Source organism: Pelecanus crispus, chromosome 3, assembly GCF_030463565.1.
Source record: "Pelecanus crispus isolate bPelCri1 chromosome 3, bPelCri1.pri, whole genome shotgun sequence".
In the NCBI taxonomy this organism is placed as follows: Eukaryota; Metazoa; Chordata; class Aves; order Pelecaniformes; family Pelecanidae; genus Pelecanus; species Pelecanus crispus.
In genome coordinates, this window is record NC_134645.1 from 76876616 (window position 1) to 76900798 (window position 24183).

The 24183-nt window shown below is 40.1% G+C and overlaps 1 protein-coding gene across 1 annotated transcript in view; it reads right to left on the reverse strand.

Annotated features, from left to right (window-relative positions):
* The window catches only part of NT5DC1 (5'-nucleotidase domain containing 1), a 152167-nt gene that overhangs the window by 16060 nt on the left and 111924 nt on the right, over positions 1-24183 (reverse strand). The window contains exons 10-11 of the mRNA XM_075708187.1: positions 4770-4888; positions 3753-3911 (exon numbers count right to left, since the gene is read on the reverse strand). Of these exons, the coding sequence (XP_075564302.1) occupies positions 3753-3911; positions 4770-4888 (278 nt within the window). The remainder of the gene's footprint in view (positions 1-3752; positions 3912-4769; positions 4889-24183) is intronic.

Below are 24183 nucleotides of genomic sequence, written 5' to 3' on the forward strand. Positions count from 1 at the left end.
AAGAAAGAAGGATGTAAAGGAGACAGGAGTGAAAAATCAAGCTGTTAGTATTTTTTAAAGGCATTATTTAGATGGAGATTTGCCATCTATGCCATTGTCTTTGTACCAAGTGCAGAGCACTAGGATTGCTTTACTGCATCCAGTATGTTGGGTAGTACTGATGGCTGTAGGCTCTGTGCTGAGATGGTAACGCCACCACCGACTCTTAGTGCTAGAAAAAATCCATGCTCAAAATACAGTTTTGACAGTATAATGGCAAGTATTTGAGGTGTTTCCACGAGCACAGCTGTGCTGGTCACAACAACCAGATGTCCCTGAATAACACACCCATGCTGGGTGTGCAAATAGGCAAGCCTGCCACTGGTCTAACTTTTGCACAGAGCCTGCCCCCCGCAAGTCATGTGCAAATATGAAACATTTCACCCATGATCATTGTACCTAAACTACAACCTGGATCACTATAAGCAGACTTTAAAATAAAATGCATTTCAGTTCAGAATATCACTTTACGGATACTGCTTTAACTCGCCAGGCTTCACAACAGGCCATCAGGTTGTTCCTGAAAGTACTGTTAGATTTGTGTTAAAGATAAATGGGAATAAAGAGACAAACAGAGCCAAAAGGCACAGAGTAATTAGCCTTGTCTATGGCTAGGAGAGTCCTGGAAATTTGGGAATGGCAAGGGAGTCCTGGGAATTAAGGGACGGCAAGGGAGTCCTGGGAATTCGGGGGGGGTTAAGAGCCCTGAACCCCCGCAACCAACCAGCCACTAGGCAAAACTGTAAAAATTAATTATCCTTCTACTGCTAAAATATTGTCTATATCCGCCAATAAATTATTTGATTTCTGCTCCATTCATTCCTATAGCCCAAAGTTTTTACACACTGACAAGCTCTTCTGTAATTGTTTCCCTCGAAATCCTGGGACAAATTCCAGCTTTTCTTCGAGTTTTCATTGATGGAATTGATCACACATTTAAAGAACAGAAAGCAAAAACAAAGCCTCCAGCCAAGCAAACAAACCCCCAGACCTGGGGGGAATCTTGTTTCAACACAATGCTTGGTATTTTTTTCCCCCTGCATGCTGCAATTCACTTAGGAGCTGAGTAATTGCATGAATAGTTTTTAGTTTGCTATTCTCTTGCTCATTTGGTTATGACTCATATACTTCAAAGAACTGCAGTTGTTACCAAAATTTCACAATTATGTGTATCTGGCTTATATCATGCATTTAATTAAAGGGAAAAGACAAAAACTGCTAATGAAAATGGAAGTTACTAGCCTCCCAGTTTGTGTGTGAGGAGGTTGTTTTCTTCCCCTCTCTCTGTTAGTGATGAAATACCAGTCAAACAACTGAAAACAGGTTTTTGTAATTTCTTTCTGAAAGATGCAATTGCGAATTAGAAGTAATACTTCATTTCTTTAATAATATTTTGTAAAGGTTGGTAGAAGAGAGTATTGCATCTTATATTAAATTTTCAGTCCCTCCCTGCAACACACAGCATGGCATGGAAAATCTGCAATAGTAGCGTATTTTTTTTATTGCCAAGGAAGGATAAGGCTGATGAACCAGACTAAATCTAATCTGTTAGTGCCTAATCTTCCAAAAACACCTGACTTTGTACAATCCTTTGAATTGGCTTTTCTCCCCTTTTAACCAAAGGGTTAATGGGAGAAGTTGATTAGGGGAACGAAAATAAAACTTTCACAGGCTTGTAAAGGGAGTCCCTTTGAACTAGTCCTGTTAAGTTAGTGGTGTCCAGTCAACTGCAGAGATATGGATGTGACCTGTTGTTCAGACTCCAGTGAGCCGCGTGGTAATGAAATAACACCACTGACCTGCCACAGCCCCCCTGGCTCAGGTTCCTTTAATCAACGCAATTCATTTCTCCCTTGCTTGCTTGCTGTCACTGGTAGCGGATGTAAACTGAACAGGGGTTGTGTGTAGCAGGGGTGGTGTCTCCCCGAGATACTGCAACCTCTTATCAGGAATACTACAGCATTAGTGAAATGTCAAGCACCTATCTAAAAGTCTCTATTTCCTGCTTGATAACTGCAGCGGTAGAGAAGATGGATCTTGTGAGCAGTTGACCAGAGGTATCGCAACAAAATAAAACCAAATCATCATCAAGGGCTTGGAAACACATCACTCAGTAACTCTTTCTTTGTACTTCCAGGAAAAGAAACATTTTCTGGCTGGCTGTTTAAAAATGTGTGCTTCAAAAGCATATATTCAACATGCTTAAGAAACTATGGTTGAATAAAAAACCCCAAACCTTTTGGAGATGTAAGTTCTACACAGCAATACAGCAGAGTCTCCAGTCAGAGAATGAACAAATTTGTAGAGGAGAATGAGTTATTTTTATAGCATTAATGAATTAAATCAAATTATATTAACCTATGTAGCACTACTACTCACTCTTCCTTCTCCCCCACCCTGTCTTACTGAGAAACACATTTTTCTTGACAGGACAGTTGAGTTTGTTTTTCTACAACCCAGGAAAAAGTCTAAATGTTAATGATTACACTTCCTTATTTAAGTGACTGAAATGTCCTTGTCTGACCTTAGTTTAGAAATCAGGATAGTGGGGGAAAATATTAGATACATCTATTAAAAAAAGTAGATAGATAGTAAATAGATGTTACATATATGTTCTTTTAGTCCCATTGAAGATATGCTTTTCTCCATAAAAAACCAGGGGCTTTTAAATGCTTCTTAGTCACATTAAAAACGTCTCTAGTATAAAAGTACCTCACAAAAATCTTCGTATCGGTAAGTTAACTTTCTAATCACAGACAGTAATTATTTAAAAAGAAGAAAAAGGTTAAGTGCTTTTCAAAGCAAAGTGCAAAAAGCATATATTTCTCTCTGCAATTAGAAGAAAATGACCTATTTATTTAGGAACATAAGAAAAGAAGAAACACTCCAAATGGAAAGTGAAGCTGCACTGTGGTTCCTACATAGGACACGATGGAGGTACAATGCTGCTGCCTTGGTCATCCGAGTGCCATTCCCTATCTACTTTGCTCTTCGCCAGTGGAGAGAAGGATAAACCATAGTAACCTTCCACCTTCTGTGGGGGAATTAAAGTGTGGCAGTTGTACTAAGGTCCTGATTCCTGGCTGCAGTCAACCTGAAAATCACATTATTTATCTGAGGTAACTATCACTAGTCTGCATGGGGTCAGACTTCGAAACAGTTCCTTTTATCTGAGTAGAGCTGTCACCAAAATAAACAACCTATGAGGGAAACAGCAATTTAAAAGTTCTTGGTATTTAGGGAAAGCACGAGCAAACTGTATTTCACGGAAAGAGACAGAGAGCTTTAAAACAAGCTAATAAAAATTCCTCCATGTTTACTGTTGGCCACATCACACAGGGAAACGTCATGAACGCGGCAGAGTTCAGGTGCTGGACTTGTGATAAGTGGCCATGAAATTCCTCCTTGTAGGACGCAGGGCAGGTTCTTGTTACTGAAAAGAAGACTATGTTTTTTGGTTAAGGGACTGCACGTATAGCTCTTTTTCTGAGGTCCGCGATTTAGCTCTGGGTGGCGGTTCTGTGTCACCCCAGCAATGCCAAGCTGGGACAGGATGGCACCTCCTGGTGCGGCAAGGAGGGTTGTTTTCAAGGGGTGCTGATGCTGCTAGCTGCCTAGTAAGATAAGCAGGCTCACTTTCAGCGCAGGTGGCACAAGGCTTTTTTGTAACTTATTTTCTCCTGTTCCAGGAAACACCTGCAAGGAATCCTTACCTCATATTTTCCTTTCTTCTCCAAGGGCTCAGATTCAGTCTCTGCAGGCACCGTAACTTTGTCCCCTAGAAGCTCCTCTAAGATCAAGACGGTTTCCCAGTTGCTATAGTGACGAGCTGGGAAAATATCTGAGTGCATGCTGTCACCAAAATAAACAACCTACGAGGGAAGCAGCAAATTAAAAGTTCGTTGTATATGAGGAAAACACAAGCAAACCGTATTGCACAGAGAGAGAAAAAGAGCTTTAAAACAACCTAATAAAAATTCCTCCATGTTTATAGTTGGCCATGACACACAGAGATCTTATTAAAGTCACAGTTTGGGGTTTTATCTTCAACCAGCTCTGTAAGGAAAAGGCTGGCCCTGCACAGCCTCCTCGCTCTCACCCTCCAGGGGCATTGGACGGGGATGCCCTGCTGGGACTGGCACAGGGGACACCGCTGAGATTTTTGCCTGACAGAAATAGCCTGCCAGGAAGCAGTGGAAAAGACTACCAAGAAAATACACTAAACAACGGGAATGAATTTTGGACAACTTTGGAAACAAGGGAGAACATGGAGGATCTTTTGGTGACTCAGAACTCTTCTGTGCCCAGGGGGTAGTCTACACACAGGGGAAAATGTTGTCCCTCCATCCTCAGTGGCATTTTCACCCATCCAGACCTGTAATTAAAATAACATGATCCTAGTTTTCACTGATGCCACCTTTTAATCTATCTGATCTGTTTCCTCAGGGAGATTGTTTATTTCCTGATTACAGTCGGATTTTCCCCAAAACTGCCAAAATGCATGATCACGCCCACAGAATAAAACATCTAGAAAGTTTACATATTCTACCGATAAGAAGACTAATATGCTGCTTCCAGTTCTGGACCGCAGTCTGTTAGGCAACAGCAGGCCTAACCAGAATAAAAATTTGTGACTGATCACATCAATAACTTTAATGTAAAGTTTGTCTGGTGAATTTTAGACTGAAACAGGGTATTTTCAGAAAGATTTAGTCTCACTTATAACATACCTTGGGATCCAACTTGCCAGTCATCTTCTTCAGTAATTCATAAAGCTGGATAGCATTACCTTGGGAATACCAGCCGGGCTTGTCTAGTGATAGCAGAGCCTCCTGTTCCTCATCATTCTCTGAAATCACCAAGCAAAATCACTTGCTGTTAGTGAGAGCAGCCCACGCTCCTGTATTTGTGAGATGTGTGAGAAGCTGCATGTGCACAGCTTGGAGATCATGGTCTATTTTGACATTAAACCAGCTCCGGTGTCTGGCTCAAGTCCTGGTACTGACTGCGGGTTCAGTCAAGGTGTTTGGTAGCTGGGGGTAGGCAGACATTTTTGAGAAAAGAAGCAGCCGAGCCTTGTCTGCAAGGGCTACAGAAGAGCTGAGGAATCAAAGTCATAGGATTTGCCTCCCAAACACTGCAGCAGTGAAGGCAGGAAACCACACGGACTAGACTGATAGAGGAGCTGCTACAGATCTAAGGCGAAACCATGAGATAAGACAGACTATAAGAGCCAGCATGTAGCTTTCCCCACAAATTACCTACTGCATTTAAACACTGACATAAATACAACAGAACAGGCTGAGGTAGCTCTTCTGGGCATTCGCCAGCCTTAGATCAGCACAAACAACGAGCAGTTCCAGTTATCATCCAGTTTTGAAGAAATGACGAGTGGACAATATTGCTACTGGTGGTGTAACCCACATTGGCATATATCCACAGTGGCAGCGAACCGGAAAAATCAGTAGAAGCTGAAACTCCCTGGTCATCACCCAGCTGTGCCATAGGCTTTGTTTCTAGCTGGTCCCAAAGCAGCTGGATCTGTCCTGGTGTCCATGTAACCTCATTGCTCATTCAGATCCATGTGCTATTGCCAGAAGAACTCCTTTTAGCTTCTTGTTGGAGCCAAAAAGTACTAGCCTTAGTGAGCCAATAAACTAGAATTGCATCTGAAATATTAATATTAATGTCTTCTGTCTATTGAAGTGGTTAAACAAAAGGGTGATTTTGTTATTCAGTCTCAATCAACCATGTCTTATTTTTTATGCTAGAGACAGAGGGGTTAGAAGCCAATACAGTACTTTGTTCTGACTTACGTGTAACATCAGGACTTCAGGTTTCCTCCTGCTTTATAGAATTTTTCAAAGTACTTAAAATGTGTTAGGAAGAAGACTAAGACAGAGCAAACTTCATTTGGTTAGACTGCTGAAAGCTGGAATGCAAATTTGGGAGAACAGCGAAATGCCAAGACAGCTTTATGTTTAAGAGCACTGAAGATGTACATGGCGCAGTACACTGGTCCTTGAAAGAAATCAAAAAAAGCAGCAAAGGAGGGAAATAGGTATGTGGGGAGAGGCAGTAAATCATTCTCTAATACTATGAATCTAAGAATTTGAATAAACACAGGATTTATTCTCAGACAAAATGATTCTGTAATAAGGGTCTTTTATAAACTAGGAAAAAACAAGGAAATTCAAAGTTAAGACTAACAATTCACGTAGAACTTGTGTGGAAATGTCTTTTCCTTTGTTCTTCTTCAGAAACCTAAGGCTAATAAGTATGATAGCATCCATGAAAAAAATCTTTGATTTCCTGACTTTTAAAATACCTTTGACCAAACAACTTTTGATCAAACAGAAGTTGTCAAGCTTCAGCAAATTTGTTTTATTTTCCCTGTATTTTTAGACATATTTGCAAGGCTGGCTGAACGAGTAGACACAATCTTCAAATGATATGGACATAGAAAAAAAAAACCTTATGAAAACAACTCTTTGAGCCACTATCAAAAGTTTCTTCAAAATTGTGAAGGTTTGTATAGCTATCAGTCTCTCCAGTCAGTCAATCAGGAAAATACTAGAGAAAAATTGAGCTATTATGAGAGGGATTTTCAGCATAACCACATTGCATTTGTGAATAGGAGCCCTATGTATTACAGCAGCACCAGAAGGCTCCAGCAAAGAGCAAGACCCTGCTTTGCTACCTCTATGGAAAGGCATGGGGGGCAGTCCTGACTGAAAAAATTCACTCTAATTACAAGGTAGAAGATCTCTCACTCGGCGAGATCTATTACTGTCACCCCTAACAATGGGATTCATCTCACTTAACTTGGTGCATCCGGAATTTAGGCTTCTAATTTACAGTTACAAGCTGAACTAGTTGGCCAGGATCCCTCGGTAGGCAAAAGAGAGCGCAAGAAGCACTTTCTAGAGGTGCCAGCTCTTGAGAAGGAAAGGATTTAATTAAGTTAGGAACTTTGCATTTAGGCAGTGAAATGAAGGGAAATTTTGAAGCCTGGTTTCCCTCTCTGTGCTTGGAGGCAGCAAACAGCATTGAGTTGTCTAATTCATTACAGGAACACCTTGGTTTTGGAAGGAGCTTCAGAAATCTGAGGAATTAGGAAAGGTCCTTTATAATATTTGAGTTGTAGGCTTATAGGCATAATGACTGAACTGGCAAACCTTGCCTCGAATCATCTCATATAGCTACTTGTGCTCACACATCTAGGGGTGACTGTCAATTCTATTTCTGTAATCTGAAGTAGGAGGAAATGAATGGTGTTTCAGTTGCAGTAAGTCATTAACGAGAACGGTTTCTAATCCATTTACACTTTCCTTGTGGCAAAATATAGTCAAGAAAATTATTCTTCAGCACTGGATTTTCAGGCCTCTTGTAGTAGTTCTGCCATGTAAAAATTGATATGCAACAACTTAAGAACCCATTAATGACACCATTGGCTCTGGCCTTGTATTGTATCCTTCAGATAGCAGCTACATGACAGAGCTGAAGAAATCTGCAAATTTCCTCCAAAAATGCTGCATAAATGTGATTATGGTAGTTCCTAATTTATTTTAGATATTCCAAGCCTAACATTGGCTACACCCAGACAAGAAGAAAACTGCTGCTGACCTTCCTTCCACTTTGCTGTTATTGATTTGTAAAAGTTCATTCAAAGGTCAGAAATGCTATAAATATTCCTCGAGCAGGAAGCAACACATATATAGGCGGGGATGTTAATGCTTTAGGTCTTATAAGCTGGGAGGAAAAGGAGACATCCTGACAATTTCAAACAGACTGGATAACCAAAAAGAATTTCTCAGATGATTTAGATAGAGCGACTTGCTTCCTTCTGAAGTCTAATATATCACTGCAACCCAGATTCCTGGCTGTAGACTGAAAACGTGCCACGACAAGAAATGTAAAGGTAGCAAGCAAGTAAAATTAAAATAATTAAACCCAGAAAATCATTTTATTTAAAGACTCATCCAAACCTCAACAGTGATTCAGAGCCGTTTTCCTGAGGGGAGGTTACTGTTCCTTTTTAAAAACAACAACAAAAGCTTGACTCATGCTGGAGCAATATTAATATTACTGGAATGGCAATTTGCATATTTGTTGTGTCTAACAGCTTGGGAAATGTCTTCTGATTCAGAAATGTACTCCTATCACCATTAGCACGTACATTTTTTCAGATAAACCAATTCACTAACAAGACTCAGTATCCTTTTTCTTGTGAGAATTTTCTTGCCTGCCTTTAAATGTGTATTGCAGCTTTATAACACGGGCTGAGGAACATCTGGTTTCATTCTAAATGAATATGCAAAAAGTAATCAGTGAAGCTTATTCCTATTGAAATGACAACTGATGGTAATTTACTTTGGCACAGAGTCGCTCCTTGGGAAGGACTCTGCACACGCTTGCTTACTGCTGTCTGCTTTGCTATCCGTTTATGGGTTATACCCCTCGAGATGGAAACCTAAACACGTGCAGTGCTGAGGTTGTGTCCACACTCATGTTCAGCCCCGGGTCTGAACCTGGAGCTCTATCCCTAACCTGGCTGGAGTCTACACTGTTAAACCCCAGCCCATGGGATGGGGCTCTTATTTGGGAGGCCTGAGGTTAAGAGAGAAGCTAGGAGGTGAGGGTGAATTTATGCTTTCAGAGTTATTCACCTATACTCAGCCACACCTACACCGAGGTTAATTTTCATCAGCTCACCAGCCCTGAGGCCACCACCCTGTGCTGCTCCTTTGGTTGGGCGCCCTACCGCGAGTGTTGGTTACGTGCCAGGGCGAGGACCCGCGAGTGACCCACCTGAGAGCCCGAGGACACCTCGCACCTACTTGACTGGGCAGAGACAGGGGTAAGAAGGCAACTCCAAGTGCCTGGAGGCCATGCCAGCTGAAGATGTGCTAGGTTCAACTGCAGTGTGTGTACAGCTCCCCAGCAGCCCCTTCTTCTGCCTTTCCATCTTTCTCCTGGCAGCCTTTTACTCGTTTCCATACAAATCTAGTTAGACCGGCTATTAGGGTTAGTGATTTACTGATATTTTTTTGTTCCTTTGAACTGTGCAATAGAATAAAACCATGCGGTGACTACTCGCCGCTGCTCGTGCCTGTACCTGCTCCTGCCTCTTCCTACCCATGGGCCGCTCCGGCGGGCTCTCACAGCGTGCAGGCGCTTAGCGCAGACGGGCGTACGCGTTCAGCGCACCGAAGCCCTGGTTACTGCCTCGGGGGGCTACTGTAAAACAAGTACGTTTTATGATCCACAACTATCATACTGATATGCCTCTCTGCAATTTAAAATAGAATCATAGAATCAGAGAATCGTTTAGGTTGGAAAAGACCTTTAAGATCATCCAGTCCAACCATTAACCTACATGACGAAATCCACACTTGAACCAATCAAGGGTAGACTAGACTAAACCATGTCCCAAAGTGCCACATCTACCTGTTTTTTGAATACTTCCAGGGATGGTGAGTAATAATAATGTCATTTCAGGCTGTGAGGACATTAATATAAAAGCTGGGTGATGCTCAGCCCAGCTTGCAAGCAGTTTGATTGTAGCTGGCATTTGGAGCTCACTTAAGAAACACAAACGCTCTTTTCCAGAAGGGGACTCGGGGCAGGAAAGCACATCATTTTACAGTCAAGACAAAGGGACCTGCATAAGTAAAATCCTTCTGGTGGTTTCTTCCAGCTGGAAAGGTAATGAGATGGGATGCCATAAGCTGTAGAGTTCCCCGGCAGGCATGCTCTCCATGAAGAAAGCAAGTACTTACAAGCTTGCTGGGGGTAAAACTTCATACCCTATGGCCACCCTTCTGTAGGGTGGCACCCCAAATTCCTATCTATAGATCAACCACCTTTGCTGGGTGATTTCCAGGGCTCATGCAGATATTACTATGTGTTTTGCCATCCCTGAATTACTTCTGTGCCCTGGAAGCAGCTGTGAAATCCATCCAATTACTAACAATTCCTTTTCTCGTGATGGACTTCTGGTTTTTTGCTCATTTATAAGGCCTGATAAGACCAAAGTACAAGCTAGTGTATTTTCAAATTGCCCTGGGCATATAAAAACCACAGACGCCTTAGAGAAGAGAAATAAATTTAACAAAAAAAAGTTTTACATTTTTAGTTTTACTAAAATCTTTTTACTTTTTATTAAAATCTGCCTTACTGCTTAACTGTGCAAAGCAATAGGCTATGTGGAGACAAGATTGAAGTTTTACTTGTTTGTGAGAAAATCAGTATTTCCTTTAGAGAAGTCAGCAAGTAAGTTTCTTTAGGAAGTTTTGGTTACTGTGTTACAGGAACTGAAAATAACAGCTCACCACAGATTTAGTAATTTCTTTTCAAATCTGTCAAAGCATTAACTTTATACCTTTCTTCCCAGGAACAGTTTGACTAATGAACAAAGTGTTTCTGTTTAAAACATTGATATGATGAAATACAAGCAAGGCCTTTTTTCCTTGGAAAAGGAAAATTGCTTTTTGGAAAATGATTCATCTGCAAGTTCATTTTTACATGTAGTTCATGTGCAGATTTGGCGAAACTTTTCCCATAATTTTATTTAATTGTATTTATAACTCAGAGAACTTCTATTTTGGAAGGGTAAGTGATATAGATACAGAATTTAATTTCTTCCTTGCACATACTTTGTGAGGTTTTTTTTTTTTTTTTTTTTTTTCTAAGTGGGATCTCAGAGAGGTACAAAATGGCAAGAAAAGAAATAAAATCCCTCCCCAGAATAGTTTTGTTCTGGACCTCATTAGTTTTGTAAGAAGCTCCAGAGCCTTATAAATGAGGAACTCCCAGCATCCAGACAAATGTCCCCAAATAACCCTATCAAGATTAATATCATAGTCATCCTAGAGATCCCTATATAGTTATGGAGAGAGACAGGCTTTTCCAGGAAGCATTTTGAATTCAAGTAAGTTAGGAGAGGTATGGTAATTGAGGAAAAAAATGACATAATCATTTCAGGAATATGCAGTTCAGTTTAAGCAACTGTCTATACCCTTTCTTACTAGGGTGTGCTTCACTGCTGTACAAAATTTTGAAGAGTGGATGGAAGCAGAAGATGCAGGCAAGCACGGAAGATGAGATGAGGGCCACCAGCCAGTTCTGACCTAACCTGTCACTTCAGAAAAATGTCTCAGTTTTCATAATTAAAATAAAATCGAGATGCACAAAGCATCTTCTTTGCACTGTGCAGCCTGTAGTCTTCCAGTTTATCCTAACCCTCTAAGTCTCTCTAGTAACACGTACTGAAATTGCAATTTGCTCTTGGACCATACTCTTCCCCACTGAAAATTGACACTGCAGTGTAGTGGGGAAAAACTTCCTGCCATCATTTACTTTGGCCTCAGACATTAAAAAAAAAAGAACAAAAAAAAGAAAAAAAATTCTTTAATCCTCAGTTACCGAAAGAATTTTTTTCTCTACATCTTAATACTGCAAGTATAAAATATATATGTAAACTAGAATAGACAATTTGATTCTGAACAAATGTAGCTCCATAAAGCAATATATGGGCCCTGCTGCAAGGGGCCTTTGTTTTTTTCTTCAGTTCCCTCAAGTATATTATTTCAAAGGGCATAATAATTGTGAAGTAGACATGAGCATACACAGTTATTGCACATACTCATTTGCATGGAATACACAATAGACATTTTCATTAACTTTTATATGAAAACTATTTATACAGCTAAGTTGAGTTATATTTATAAGAAAGCTCCATTCTTTTTTCCTAACTTATTACACTACCTCAAATCCCTGCTTTAATTTTATTGATTAATTCTGTCTGAAGTTCCAGCTTTCCAAATATCAGCTGCCTCTGAAGGGGGCAGTTTTACATCAACCTTTAAAGACTAACTTAAGATTCAAGATTCCACAGGTAAAAAAAGAAATTTGGGAATTAAAAAAAAAAAATTAAAAAAAAATCCACCCAGCCTTCTGCCTGTTAATAACTGTACAACCATTCTGTAGCTGCAGATAGCGGTTATTAAAACCTTGCTCAGACTGTCCCTCTGACTCAGTAATTACGAAAGAAGAACCCCACCCCAGCCCACACCAGTTCCCTTAGCACAGTGCTGCTGCCGAGCCCGGCGAGCTCAGCAAGTGGTGGTGAGAGCGTTCCTGGGAAGTGCAGGGGCCCGGCCACTGGAGCCTGGGCATCTCTCTGCTGCTGTGTGGAGGTTAAAAAACTCAAACATGACTTGTTCCTGCCTGAAAAGGGGAAATTTCTCAAAAATAAAAAATAAAAAAAACCCAACCAAACTTGAAAATAGCTTATTCTCTCAGTGCTTCACAGGCATCCTGCTATTTAGTTGTTGTGAAGTAAGCTCATTCCCAATATTTCTAAACAAAACTGGATGCCTTAGAATAGTATTTTTTTTCTGGAAATAAAAGCTAACAACCGAGACAGTACTGAGAGAGGGGTTCTGGCTCCTGTTGACCCAAGACTTCTTTTTATCACACGGCAGAAAAGAAGCATTACATTACACACTTAAAAATCATATCGATATTAAAACCATTTGAATATGGCTGTCAGGGAAGAGACTACCTTGGCATTGCTTCATATATGTACTAAATTGTGAGTATTTTTATAGGTTATTAATAGTACTTAGCACTTCAACTAATAATAAAAAAAAAATCTTTAATTAGAATCAGAATATGATGGCATTAAATAGTTAAGGACCATTTTCTATTATAAAATATAGAAACTGCCACTAATAGTTTAAAATCAGAGATATGACAGAATATCAAACATACCAGAAAAGAATAAAATATCAAAACAAACACAGTGGGTGGTCTTGTTCAGTAGCAAATAGACTTCTTTTTCCTGATACATTTTCTGCCTTCTATGTCATTTCTCTTTGCTTAAAAAAATGTTCAAGAAGCACCAAAAGACAGTTCAGGACCGAACACTGATTTTAGCTTCAGAGAATCTCCCCTTGGAGACATCTCTCTGTTCATGTATCATCAACGAATCCCAATGGGGATTTTGAAATTTTATTGCAATAAGGAGGACTCTTAGATACTTTTGCTATATTCTCTACTGTATTTGATATTATTACTATCCCTTCTAAAGAAAAAAAAAACCCTTAAAAAATTTGGGGATGTGCAATGCACCCTTGCCACGAGCAATGTGCACATTAGGGTCCATCACAGAAAGCCTTTACCAGCAAGTGCTATAGAAAGAAAATTGTTTGGAGTTGCGCTGGTTGAGCGATTAGGTGGCACTATGCCAGGTTACAGCTAAACAGGAGGAAAAGGAGAACGTGAAGTAGGAAACCTCCCCCGACCATGGGTGTGCTGGAGTGCGGGCCAGCTGGGGAGCAGGGTGGCCAAGCTGCTGCCGGCTCCTTGAGCATGTGCCTTGCCGAGAGGCGTCGCAGAGCCGTGCCCGAGGATGTCCTTGGGGAGAGTGCTCGTCCTTGGGGGTGCAGCAAGGAAAAAGCATCCTAATGCAGCTAGGGTTTGGGGGATCGTGGTTGGCTGCATGGGGGGAGGACGCTACACCCATAGCTTGGTCTGGATTAATCTGACTTTTGGGATAGGGAGTCACCAGCTCTGCCACAGATTTCCTACCTGACCTGGGGTGCTTCGTATGTAAATAGAAGTGTTAAAGCTCCCATATATCAGAAATCCTGTGAGTGTAAATATATTAAGGTTCATGAAGTGGCAACAATAGCCATTTAAGTGGCTTAGGAGGGCAAAGTGAGATGAAGATGAGAGAGGTAGAAGTGGATTTATGTAGACTGGATAAAAGAACAAGTAACTGCGCTGTGATGTTGCTCAGGCCATGAATGCAGAGATGAGAGACAGCAGGAAAACTTCTCCTGGGGGGTGGAGAAACTAAGAAATATTTTCATCTTCTTTCCATTGTTTTGTGCCTCTCCTGCCCCTCTGCAGCTCTTGTCTATGTAGGGTGTGCCCACCGAGCTCCCTGTTGAGGCTTATGACCTGTGGTGGATGGGGAGCAGAAGGGAAGGGCAAGGCATGTGCACGTGACAGAAGACAGAAAGGTGACAGCAAGTTCAGTCTTGAGGTCTGGGGACAATTTCATAGCCCTGTGGACCACAGTCATGGATGAATTCAAAGGAGGTACAAAGAATTTGACAGGGTTAGAAGAACTGGCAGAGACTTTGGATGCTTTTTGAAGTCTGCTGTGGGGCCAGGTGTGTCAGGGAACAACAGAATGAAAAAGAACAAGAAACCCTTTCTTGTTAGATCTGTTGAGATATAGTAGAACTTCATATTTAATAAATGAAATACCAAATGTTAGGAAATTAATGTTCTAAAAAAGAGGAAAAGTTCATATGTGTGAAACAGTCACTGTAAATCTCAGAACAATGTAACTGGGCTGGAGTCAGCAAGGAAAAATGGAAACTATTCCTTTCTGGCAAAGTACGTTCAGTTACTCTTTGATGGGAAGAAGGCCATGAAAGATTTGTAGTAATGAGTTTTTTTAAGAAGTAAAAGAGAAATGAACCCTGTGACACTTCCTATAATACTTTTCCAGTTCCTCATCTGTGTATTTCGTGTGGTGTGCAAAACCACTTCATGTCTATATGAAAATGCGCTTTACCTTTTTTCTTAGAACCAAGAGCATTGTGCCAGATCTCCGTATGCAGGAATTTCACAGATAAAATCTCTTGCTACTATTATTCCAGAAAAAATAATGATCTTGGAAGGCTCAGCCTTAGTCTGGCAGTATCACAGAGACACCTGGGATCTGTGGACAGTAATAATATATAAAGTGGTTTCACAGCAGATAAGAATCAGGTTAGAATGAACATGTTTACTAATGAAGAGAAAAAGTCCTGGGGTCGCTAACTCTACCTAGAAAAACACGCAACATAGGTATTGAAGTTTAAGACATCTGAAGTCCTATGTGGATAATAAAGAAGATCGAAGAACAAAGAAAGTGAGGAAGAAGATGGTACATCACTTTTACCTTTTCCTGAGCTTTCAGCTTGCAAGAAGTAATTCCCTTCTGAACATCAGCTGCTGAGGACTTGCTACTCATCTAAACAATGCAGCGTCCCACGATCACTTGCCAGCCAAGAAATGTCTAGTTTTGTGTTCTCCAACCTTTTATTTCCCTGTATTGGGTGGGAGAGCTGCTCCTGAAGTAGGTAACTCTCTACCCACCTGAGATTTCCCCCATGCGCAATAAATCCACACCTGCTATTGCAGCTCTCCTCTGCCACTTACCGCTTTGCAGTTCACCTGGGTCCTTCATAAACATTAAGTAAGCCTTGGTCTTTAGCAACTGGGAAACTGAGGCAGAGATTCACTGTCATATCAAAGTGAACCAGATATCAGCCCAGGCTTTGGTCATTATTCCTCCTTGTATTAGCTCATTTCTACGGCTTCCTAACCAGCTCCTTTCACTGCTTACTTCCAATAGCAGATCTGATTCCTGCAGTACAAAAATCAGCATGTGCTTTCTGTGAAAAACAATTCTACAGACTAACCTTAATAAAAGCTTGACATTTTGTAAGAACACACAAGAGAACTCTAAAGCTCCTTAATGAAAACCAGCACATACAGATTCATAGAAACTATGCTGAAGGGAAGCTTTCTGCAGTGGTTGCCAGCCCTTGTTCTGCCAGGAATGTACCATACACAACTCTCTATTTTTGCTCCCCTACAAACTGCCTCAATCCCAATTTCCAAATTAATTAAAAATCAAATCACAAGGTAACTCTTTATAAGTTTCTCTGTCTAATAATCTACTTATTTTTGAATCCTACAGAAGAAAACAATTACATGGAGAACAAAGATAAATAAAACCCCCCAAATTCTATCACTTACTTCTTATGCATGTGATCTATCCCAAAGAATGATTTTTTTCCTGCAAAGTCATACTGATAAGTGCCCCTGTGACGTAGGTAATCTTTCTTTCTTCCAGAAATTCCTTGTGGATTTTGACAGATATTTAAGAACTATAATGTGAAGTTTAAACTAAATGTCCATCAACCTAATTCACCCAGGTTTGCACTGAATCTTAGCGGAGTGGCAAAGTTTATGAACTTGTATTGATCCATCCTGCAGGCAGCCAGACCTTGGCTGCTGTAGGCACAGGCTGCACAGATCACAGCTTTCTAATTGGCAGGTAGCCTGGTTCTATTCAGTGGCTAATATACTGGTGCCTAGCGACCTAGGCCCTAAGGTGCTCCAGCACATTAGTCCAAATTGGGAAGGCACAGGTCTTCCATAGGTCCTGTGCCATTTCTGCAAGACCTGTGTTTGGATTCCCTGGGGCTCTTGATTAGCACTGGAGGCCTGTGATTAGGCAATGAGTGCATCATGGCTGGTACTGAGCTCCAGATGCAGAAATATAACGTAAAGGGTCTACAATAGGAAGCACAGCCACTGCAGGTTGCAGCACTGGGTCAATGGGGCCAATGTATTCTGTAGCGCACAGCACAGGCACTGCTGTTTGGGCAGTTGTACAGCCCTCCACTGATCGTGTTGGCTAGCTCTTTGTGGCCTACCATGGGAGTTGGCTGAGGAATACCAAATGATAAGTAGCCAGAAGAGTTTCTATACACTATCGTTTCTATATCCATTCCTGGTACTTATTTATTTCGAGATAGACCTCTGTAACTTCTGACATATGGCATCACCCTTACAATGTAGTTGTGAGTCAATTCATGTTTAAGGGAGAGGCTTGCAATTAAATGGCAAGAAATAGCTTCTGAAAACTATCCATCTCTCTGATACAGGTTTGGCAAGAAGGGAAGCCAGCTTTTGAATTAAGCTGTCAAGGGCGTAACATCCTACTTGTAAACAGCAGTAGAGTCTGGTAATGATCTGCATGAGTTAATAAGCTTTCCGTGGGGACCTTTTTTATTCCGTGGACAAAATAAAATGTATTTGTTTAACTATCTTATATTAAAAATGCACAAAACAGATCAAAAGGAAATATGCATTCTCTTCATGCCAAAACAGCTGCTGACTTGTGCGTGGTTTGTTTCCCTAGTGTTCCTTTCAGTCTTTTGATATTTCCAATTTAGCTCTTCCCCCCACCAGTCATGGGCGGACACTCTTATGTGTGCTGGGAAATAGAATGAAGGTGAAAAGAAGTATTTCATATAACCAGAAGGAATATTAAAAAAACTTCTAGTGTAGAATTCTGGATATTGAATTATCTGTATAAATAATTCCTAGACATTCTTCAGGTGTTATGTTATACTAGTCTGAGCTTCCATGCATCCAATGTAAAGGAGCCACAAACTACTTCATCATTAAGACTACAACTTAATGTTCTCTTCAATAAATTAAATTAAGTGATCTTACATGTCCCTCAGACACAATTTCTTAGCTAACCCTTTCAAAATTTCAGCATTTCTATGGAAGACAACTGAAGTAACATGAGAACTGAAGGTATTATTTCAGAAAGGGTCCTACTAATGCTGCAATGAGAGTATGGAAGATATGCATTTGCTTTTGTCTTCCACCCAGAATTGGGTCTTCATGTTGGTGAGAAATCTTCCCTAAATCCCAAGTCTTTTTCAGCATCACACATTGTTAGAGTATTATCACACTATAAATGTGATCTATGTTGAGTGCTGACCGCTTCACTTCTAATTCTTGCATAGTGTTTGGCTGTCTTTTCTCAGAGACTATGGAGGAAAAAATCATCTCCTCTTAATCATCTTTTCATGTGTTGGAGGAGAATTCCCTTAAGCCAGACAAGTCTGCTTGCTGAGAACAGTTTTGTCTGGAATACAAACTGGTCATTTAGGTATTTTGGCTTTGGTTTTGAAAACACAGACTAGGATATAGCAATTCACATTCTGTGGGGACTCACTACAGAGCGAGGATGGAGTTGACAGGCCCTTAGCAGCTCATTCTACTGTAAAAACAAACTGCATTTTTTGGATGAATTGGGCTTCCTAACTGTGTGAGCTTTTGTGCCTTATCTCTCTGGTACTGCAGGTACAATCCAGACCAGACTGTATCACGGTTCCATTCTCTGCTAATACCCTAAAATAAGAAGAAAATAAAATAGCAACACCACAAGGTGGTCACAAAACTATGGTTGACGATTTTCTATACATCCTGGCTTTTAATGACCTCCCAATCACATGGTCTATGTGTTAAATGGAATTATATACAGCTACTATAGTTATCTCTTTTTATCTGCATTTTATATAGTTACTAAATATTGTTGTTAAAACAAATGTTACTTTAAAATCCCGATGTCACCTCTTTGGCAAACACAATTAAAGCATCATCATGTCTTACAGATTTTGCAATCTATAGGTTCTTTGATAGACTACTTCTAAGTACACAGGCTTGGAAAACTTAAAATAATTCACCATATTAAGATGGTATTTGACATGCTTCTCTATGAAGAAAGTTTCGTCTGTTAGAATTGAACATAAACATGACCTGATAGGTGAAAACCAATTTTAAGAAATCATCTTAATCACTGTCTTCCAAAAGAAACAACTACTCTAGCTTATTGCTTTCAATAGTTTGAAATAATTATTGAATAATTTGAATAATCTCAGTGTAGAACACATCAAGCTAGGAGGTCCAATTCCTTAAACTTATAAAGAATATATCACTGAACCATAAAAAGTAAATCCAGCAGAATTAATTGCAATTACATTATCTTAATTTCTGCATTATGATAAATCTTTGGAAAGGGCTAAAAGGATTTTCACAGTCAAGACTCTCATGGAGTCCTTATGCAAACGTAATTTACGGTTCTTCGCTGCTTCTGGATTAGGACATTAGAAATCTTAGTTAAATAAGCAGATCTGCGAGAGATATGATTATGGGTAAGTCATTCAATCTCTTGGTGTTTCAGTTCTTTGGTTCTAACAGAAAAGCCAGTGCTTTTGTTATTTTACCATTTGTTTATCGAGTCTGCCTGCGGGCTCCTTGTAGACAGAGACTGACTCTTAATCACGTGCTTGCACAATACCTTAAAGAATTGGGTTTTGAGTTTTATCCAAGTCTTGAATATAACGTAATATAATCAATAACTAGGATTTTGCAGTAGTGTTAGTTACTGCAACTCCTTTTGAAAATGAAAATACACTTTCCATACACAAAGAATTCTGGTTTTGGACTACTTGGCAATTATGCTAAACACGTTTTCCAGTTTTAACAAAAGGAATATTGTTGAGATACAGCTTTTGAAAACAACAGCTTTCACTTTCTTTGAAATAGCTTTCTGTAATATTCTTATCAGCTTTGTGCCAAACACGCTATTTAATATCAAAGGTAATCAGCTGGAGCAACCCCTGCTGTCTTTATGCAGAAGCACTTTGCAGTTTTTCACTGTTTTGGTTTTTGGATGAATAACTTCTTATTCCTTTTATCCTCTGAGGTACTTTGAAAACTATGCAAACATATAAAGAACTTGGCTCAACACATTTACTTTAATTTTTTCTTTTAAAGAAGGATAGGCATTGGAGAATGCATCCACAGTTCAGCATTCATCTCGATACTGAGAAACAAAGTGATGCCATACTTCAAAGACTGTATAATTTTTTCCTTTTTTTTTTAATAAACAAGGAATTGTTTATGAACAACCATGGAAATAATGGGGTCTATCTTCCTGTGAAGTTGTGTCTTGCACTTTGATTCACTGAATGTCTAATAGGGTGCAAAGTCTCATGGATCTTCTGGTAGGTGGGTCATTTGTCACCAGGTTCTCCTGGATGGATACTCTATTATCTAAAGCAGGGGTAATTTTACGCTGCAGCCTTTCTCTGGGCTGGCAGTGACAGACCCATTTTTTCCTCTCCAGCTTTTAGAGGCTGTAACATCTCTGAGAATACTAGGCCACACTGAAATGTGGCTGAAATTGCATTATGGATAGAGGTTTGCAGTAGGGGATGGGCAGAAATTCCTACTCACACAAGCCACGTGATTGCATAAGCCTCAATGTTTAGGAAAACAGACTTAAAGAATTAGCCTGTGTCCTGGTAGTTCCTCTGGCTAATATGGTTGAGGCATTGGCCAAAGGAGCTCAAGAAACAGCAACCCAACCCAATTTCCAACAGCCGGCTCAGCTGATAACCAGTCGCCTCCCATGACAATTAGGAGGGGCCATCAGCTGAAATCCCAGCTCCAGGTTTACAGTGAATTGCCATGGTTAGGTCAGCACTGTGCCCTCCTGGTAGAAACAGAAACTGAACTTGGCCACTCAACCTCTAGCTTCTGATGTGCTGTAAAATGCGTGACTGACACCAATAATCACCAAGAGTATATCTAAGTGATGCAATGAAAATCTGGCCTCCCAACACTTCTAAAGCAAATACCAGTAAAGCCTATTCCAAGAAAAACAGAACAAAACAAAAACACTCCATTCCTCTCCCCAGGAGAAAGGAATGGCCTCTCTGCTCAGATTGCCTAAAAGGATGTACTAAAAGGGAAAGTTTGGCTTGCTTGTTCTTTGGCTACCACACAGCCTAACTACTACAGAGTGGCAATACACAGAAATTACAGCAGCTTAGCTATGTTGCTGTACGAGTGAATAGATGTACCATCAGTGCAAACTGCAGAGTGGCCCCTTGCATCATTTTACAAAAGGGTTATAAATGAGACACTGCCAATTAGTAATAAAAAAGTACTTCCTCAATTTCAAAACAATTGTTTGTATGAGGCAATGACCATCAAATAAGGTAGCAAAGGACTTTGAAAACTATCAGAAAAAATGAAGCTTTATGACAACATTTTGCTGCCATCTGTTAAAAATGTATTGTGTCTGTCTGTGACTTTAACAGTCTACTCTGCAAAAGCATGTGGGTATGCAATGGCCCAACTTTATTTTCCTTTTTGCATCTGTTTTAAATGCTTTCACATAGACCACTGTATTGAACATGTAAAAACAAAATCCAGACTGTTATTGTCAACTAAGACTATGTTTATCAAACAGGAAATAAAGCTTAACTGTTAGAAAAGAGGCCCTTAACTACAGTCTCCCATCTTACCTATCCCATGGCTTAATTACAAATGTTGATGACCTGATAGGAAATGATCACTTCTGTTCTCAAATGATTCCCAAACTGTTGATTCCAAACTACACACAGCTACTATCTAGCAAACTTTAAAAAGATTAATTGGTACATCCCTTTGATTACAAGGTAACATATGCTGATTTTTTAAATGTTTCTCTACAGCACATAAATAATAGTGGGAATCCAGAAGTACCTGAGACAGCTGTCAGAAAAAAATCTGTGGAGTGGCTGATATCTGAGCAAACGCAGTACACGATGTGCAATAGTTTTAGACTAAGATCATTTAAACAAAGGATGGGAGGTGAAACAGTTGGTCAAGGAGTCTGACATTGTAGATTTTTGGAAACACCCTCTGAACTTCTTTGGTGGATGATGAATATCTGTATGAAAACAAACCCTGTTACATGAGATTAAATTTGTTGGTATGTGTGCCCCACTGTCAGCTCTACTGGCCTACCCTAGGCTGCTTTTCAGAAAGTGGAATCAGGCATTGGCCATGCTGCCAAGGAGTAAGGCACTTCCATAATCCTTATGTGTTTTCATAATAAAAAATAAAAATGGTCAGGTTCTATTACTGAATATGAAGAACTTTCTGTATCATCATCCACACCAATTAATGACTTAAAAAGAAATTCCTCTTTCTCCAGAAATGATGGATAAAATGAAAGTCTCTAGCTGAGATAAAAGTAGGGACTTATTTCTCATTGGTGGCTTGGGTATAGAACCAGATACTTTATCCCTTAAAATAGTGGACCTCCTACTACCAGCTACATACAAAACCTGTTTCTGATATTAAAGAGGAGACTCTTGATCTTAACATCATGAACACATGAGGTACAAAAAGATCTAGTTTTGAAAACTACAGTACAAAATATGATTATTTATTAGTTATAACCCTTCTTTTTCTTTCCTAAATAGCCAGAAAATACATGAAAAACAGTGCCAATACACTATAAAGAACTGCTAAACAAGATTTGCTTGAAAAGAATTGCGTTGATTTCACAGACTATATGTCACTGTGGGATGTTATAACAATATAAAGGTAGTAATTTTAGAAGACATATGGGAAACAGTTATGGACCTATTCCTCCTGAATAATGCAGTCTGCAGCCAGTGCAACCTTTATATGCCACTCTGTCACAAGCTGTCAGTAAATATGCATTATTATGTGGCTGTGTGTTATATTTCATGAATATTTCCAGACAGGTTGATATGAAGAGGCACCATCTCCAGAAAAATGGCAGCAAGTGCAGCTGCATCAAATAAAGGAACACCCCAAGTCACTGGAAGAGTAAATGACACAGCTCTCCTCTGTGGTGGTGTTCTGCTCGTGTCTTCTGAGAAGCAGGAAAAGAGGCTCTTGGTGGGCTTCCCCCAAAATGCTTCCTGAGCCCAGAGAGCCTCTGGGAGGGCCGTGCTGCATCCCCTGCTATGGCTGGAGGGCAAGCTGGGAGCGCCAATCCATGCAGTACATGGCCAAATCAGTTTAAGCTATCTGTTTGACACATTAGACTGTTTGACACAAAAGTCCTCCTTAAGGCAATGGTAGAAGTCAAAAAGCAAAGACTTGAAATTCAGAAAACCCCATCACACAGTGAGATCTCTCTCCTCTGTGTGTTTACATGTGCTGCTCTGCTCTTACTCTGCTCTCTCCTGTGCTCTCTCTTCCCATCACCTGGCTCCTCCAACCACTCTGAGTAATCTTGGTCTCACACACATGCCCTTGTGCACCTCTGCATTTACGCCAGATTTTCCTTCCCTTCATCTCCCCTGCTGCTCATGGCGGGAGCAGTGGGCACCTGAGATTCAGTGCTCAGTGATAAAGATGTACCAGAGATCCACGTCAAATGACAGAAGAAAAAGTCCTACTTAATTCCAGCAATGACTTGCGGCTGGAGGAGTTCAGTACAGGCCAAATCTGTGGAAAATATGACAGTCTTTTCAGACTGAGGACCACAGCCCATTTGGCTAAGGATTCACACACAGGTCCAGCAAAAGACCAGGTTCCTGTTGGGAGAGTGAGCTCTCTGCCAAATACCAAGTCTCTGCATAAAAACACCAGCAGTTGTGCGGTTGTATCTGTGATGAGCTAAAGGCTAAATCTAAAGCTATTTTTAAATTCAAATTTGATTCTACATTTAAATATGAAGATCTGATGATCCAAAGGAAGACAAGATTGGTAAGAAGAGATGATTGGAACAACTAACATAGCCAAAAAGATCAGACAAGCTCTCTAGAGTTTTAACCTCACAGGCTGATGTAAAATAAAAAAAAAAGTTTTTTTCTTATCAAGGTAGTCTTCATGGTAGAGGTAGCAACTGAGATACCTATTACATAGCAATTATAGCAATTGAGCTATATTGTAGACTCAATTCAATGTATTCTGGTTGAAAATTTCATCAGCATTTTCTAGAGATGGCATCTATGTTCTTCAAATAAGTGAACAATGCAAGACTATTTAAATGATATATTCCCTTGTAATGGTGCAACATCATCTGTTTCAAAATTTCCACATTTTTTATAGATATTCCACAATTTTACTAAAGGTCTTTAAAATATTTACTGGGTAGTATTTTGGTATTCTTCTGGCGGTAAAGACAGAAGTCTCAAATAAAAAGAATGACATAAAAAGAAATTATATGGCTTACAAATTTAACTTCCAGGAAAATGAAGGCACTCCCTTCCTGATCCCACTCCTCAGGCCTAAAAGGCCCTAGAATATAAATGCATAAAAATAGTTATATAGGATCAGTCCTGATTCTCCACCTGGTTCTGTATCCCATCTCTGGCAATAGTCATGCCCAGGTGTTGCAGAAGATGGCAGAAGAAAACTTAAATAGCAGACATGGGATCATCTCCTCCTTCTTAAGTCTTGCAGCCCCTAATAATCAAAGACAGTCTTCAGCCTAGAAATATGTCATTTTATGTCCTGCCCCCTTATTTTCTTTTCTAATTGATCCTTTCAGTTTATAGCATTTCCCTGTATTTTTAGAAGGCTAGAGAAGAATGACTGAAGGAGGAAAAAAGCTTCTGCAGTGAGTTGTTGAAATGGCAGTTACCAGAGAATTGTGAAAAATTGGAGGACTGAAAGAGTTTCCTGAACTGGGGGCTACGTGATGTAGCAGAGGCACCATAAGCTGGACAG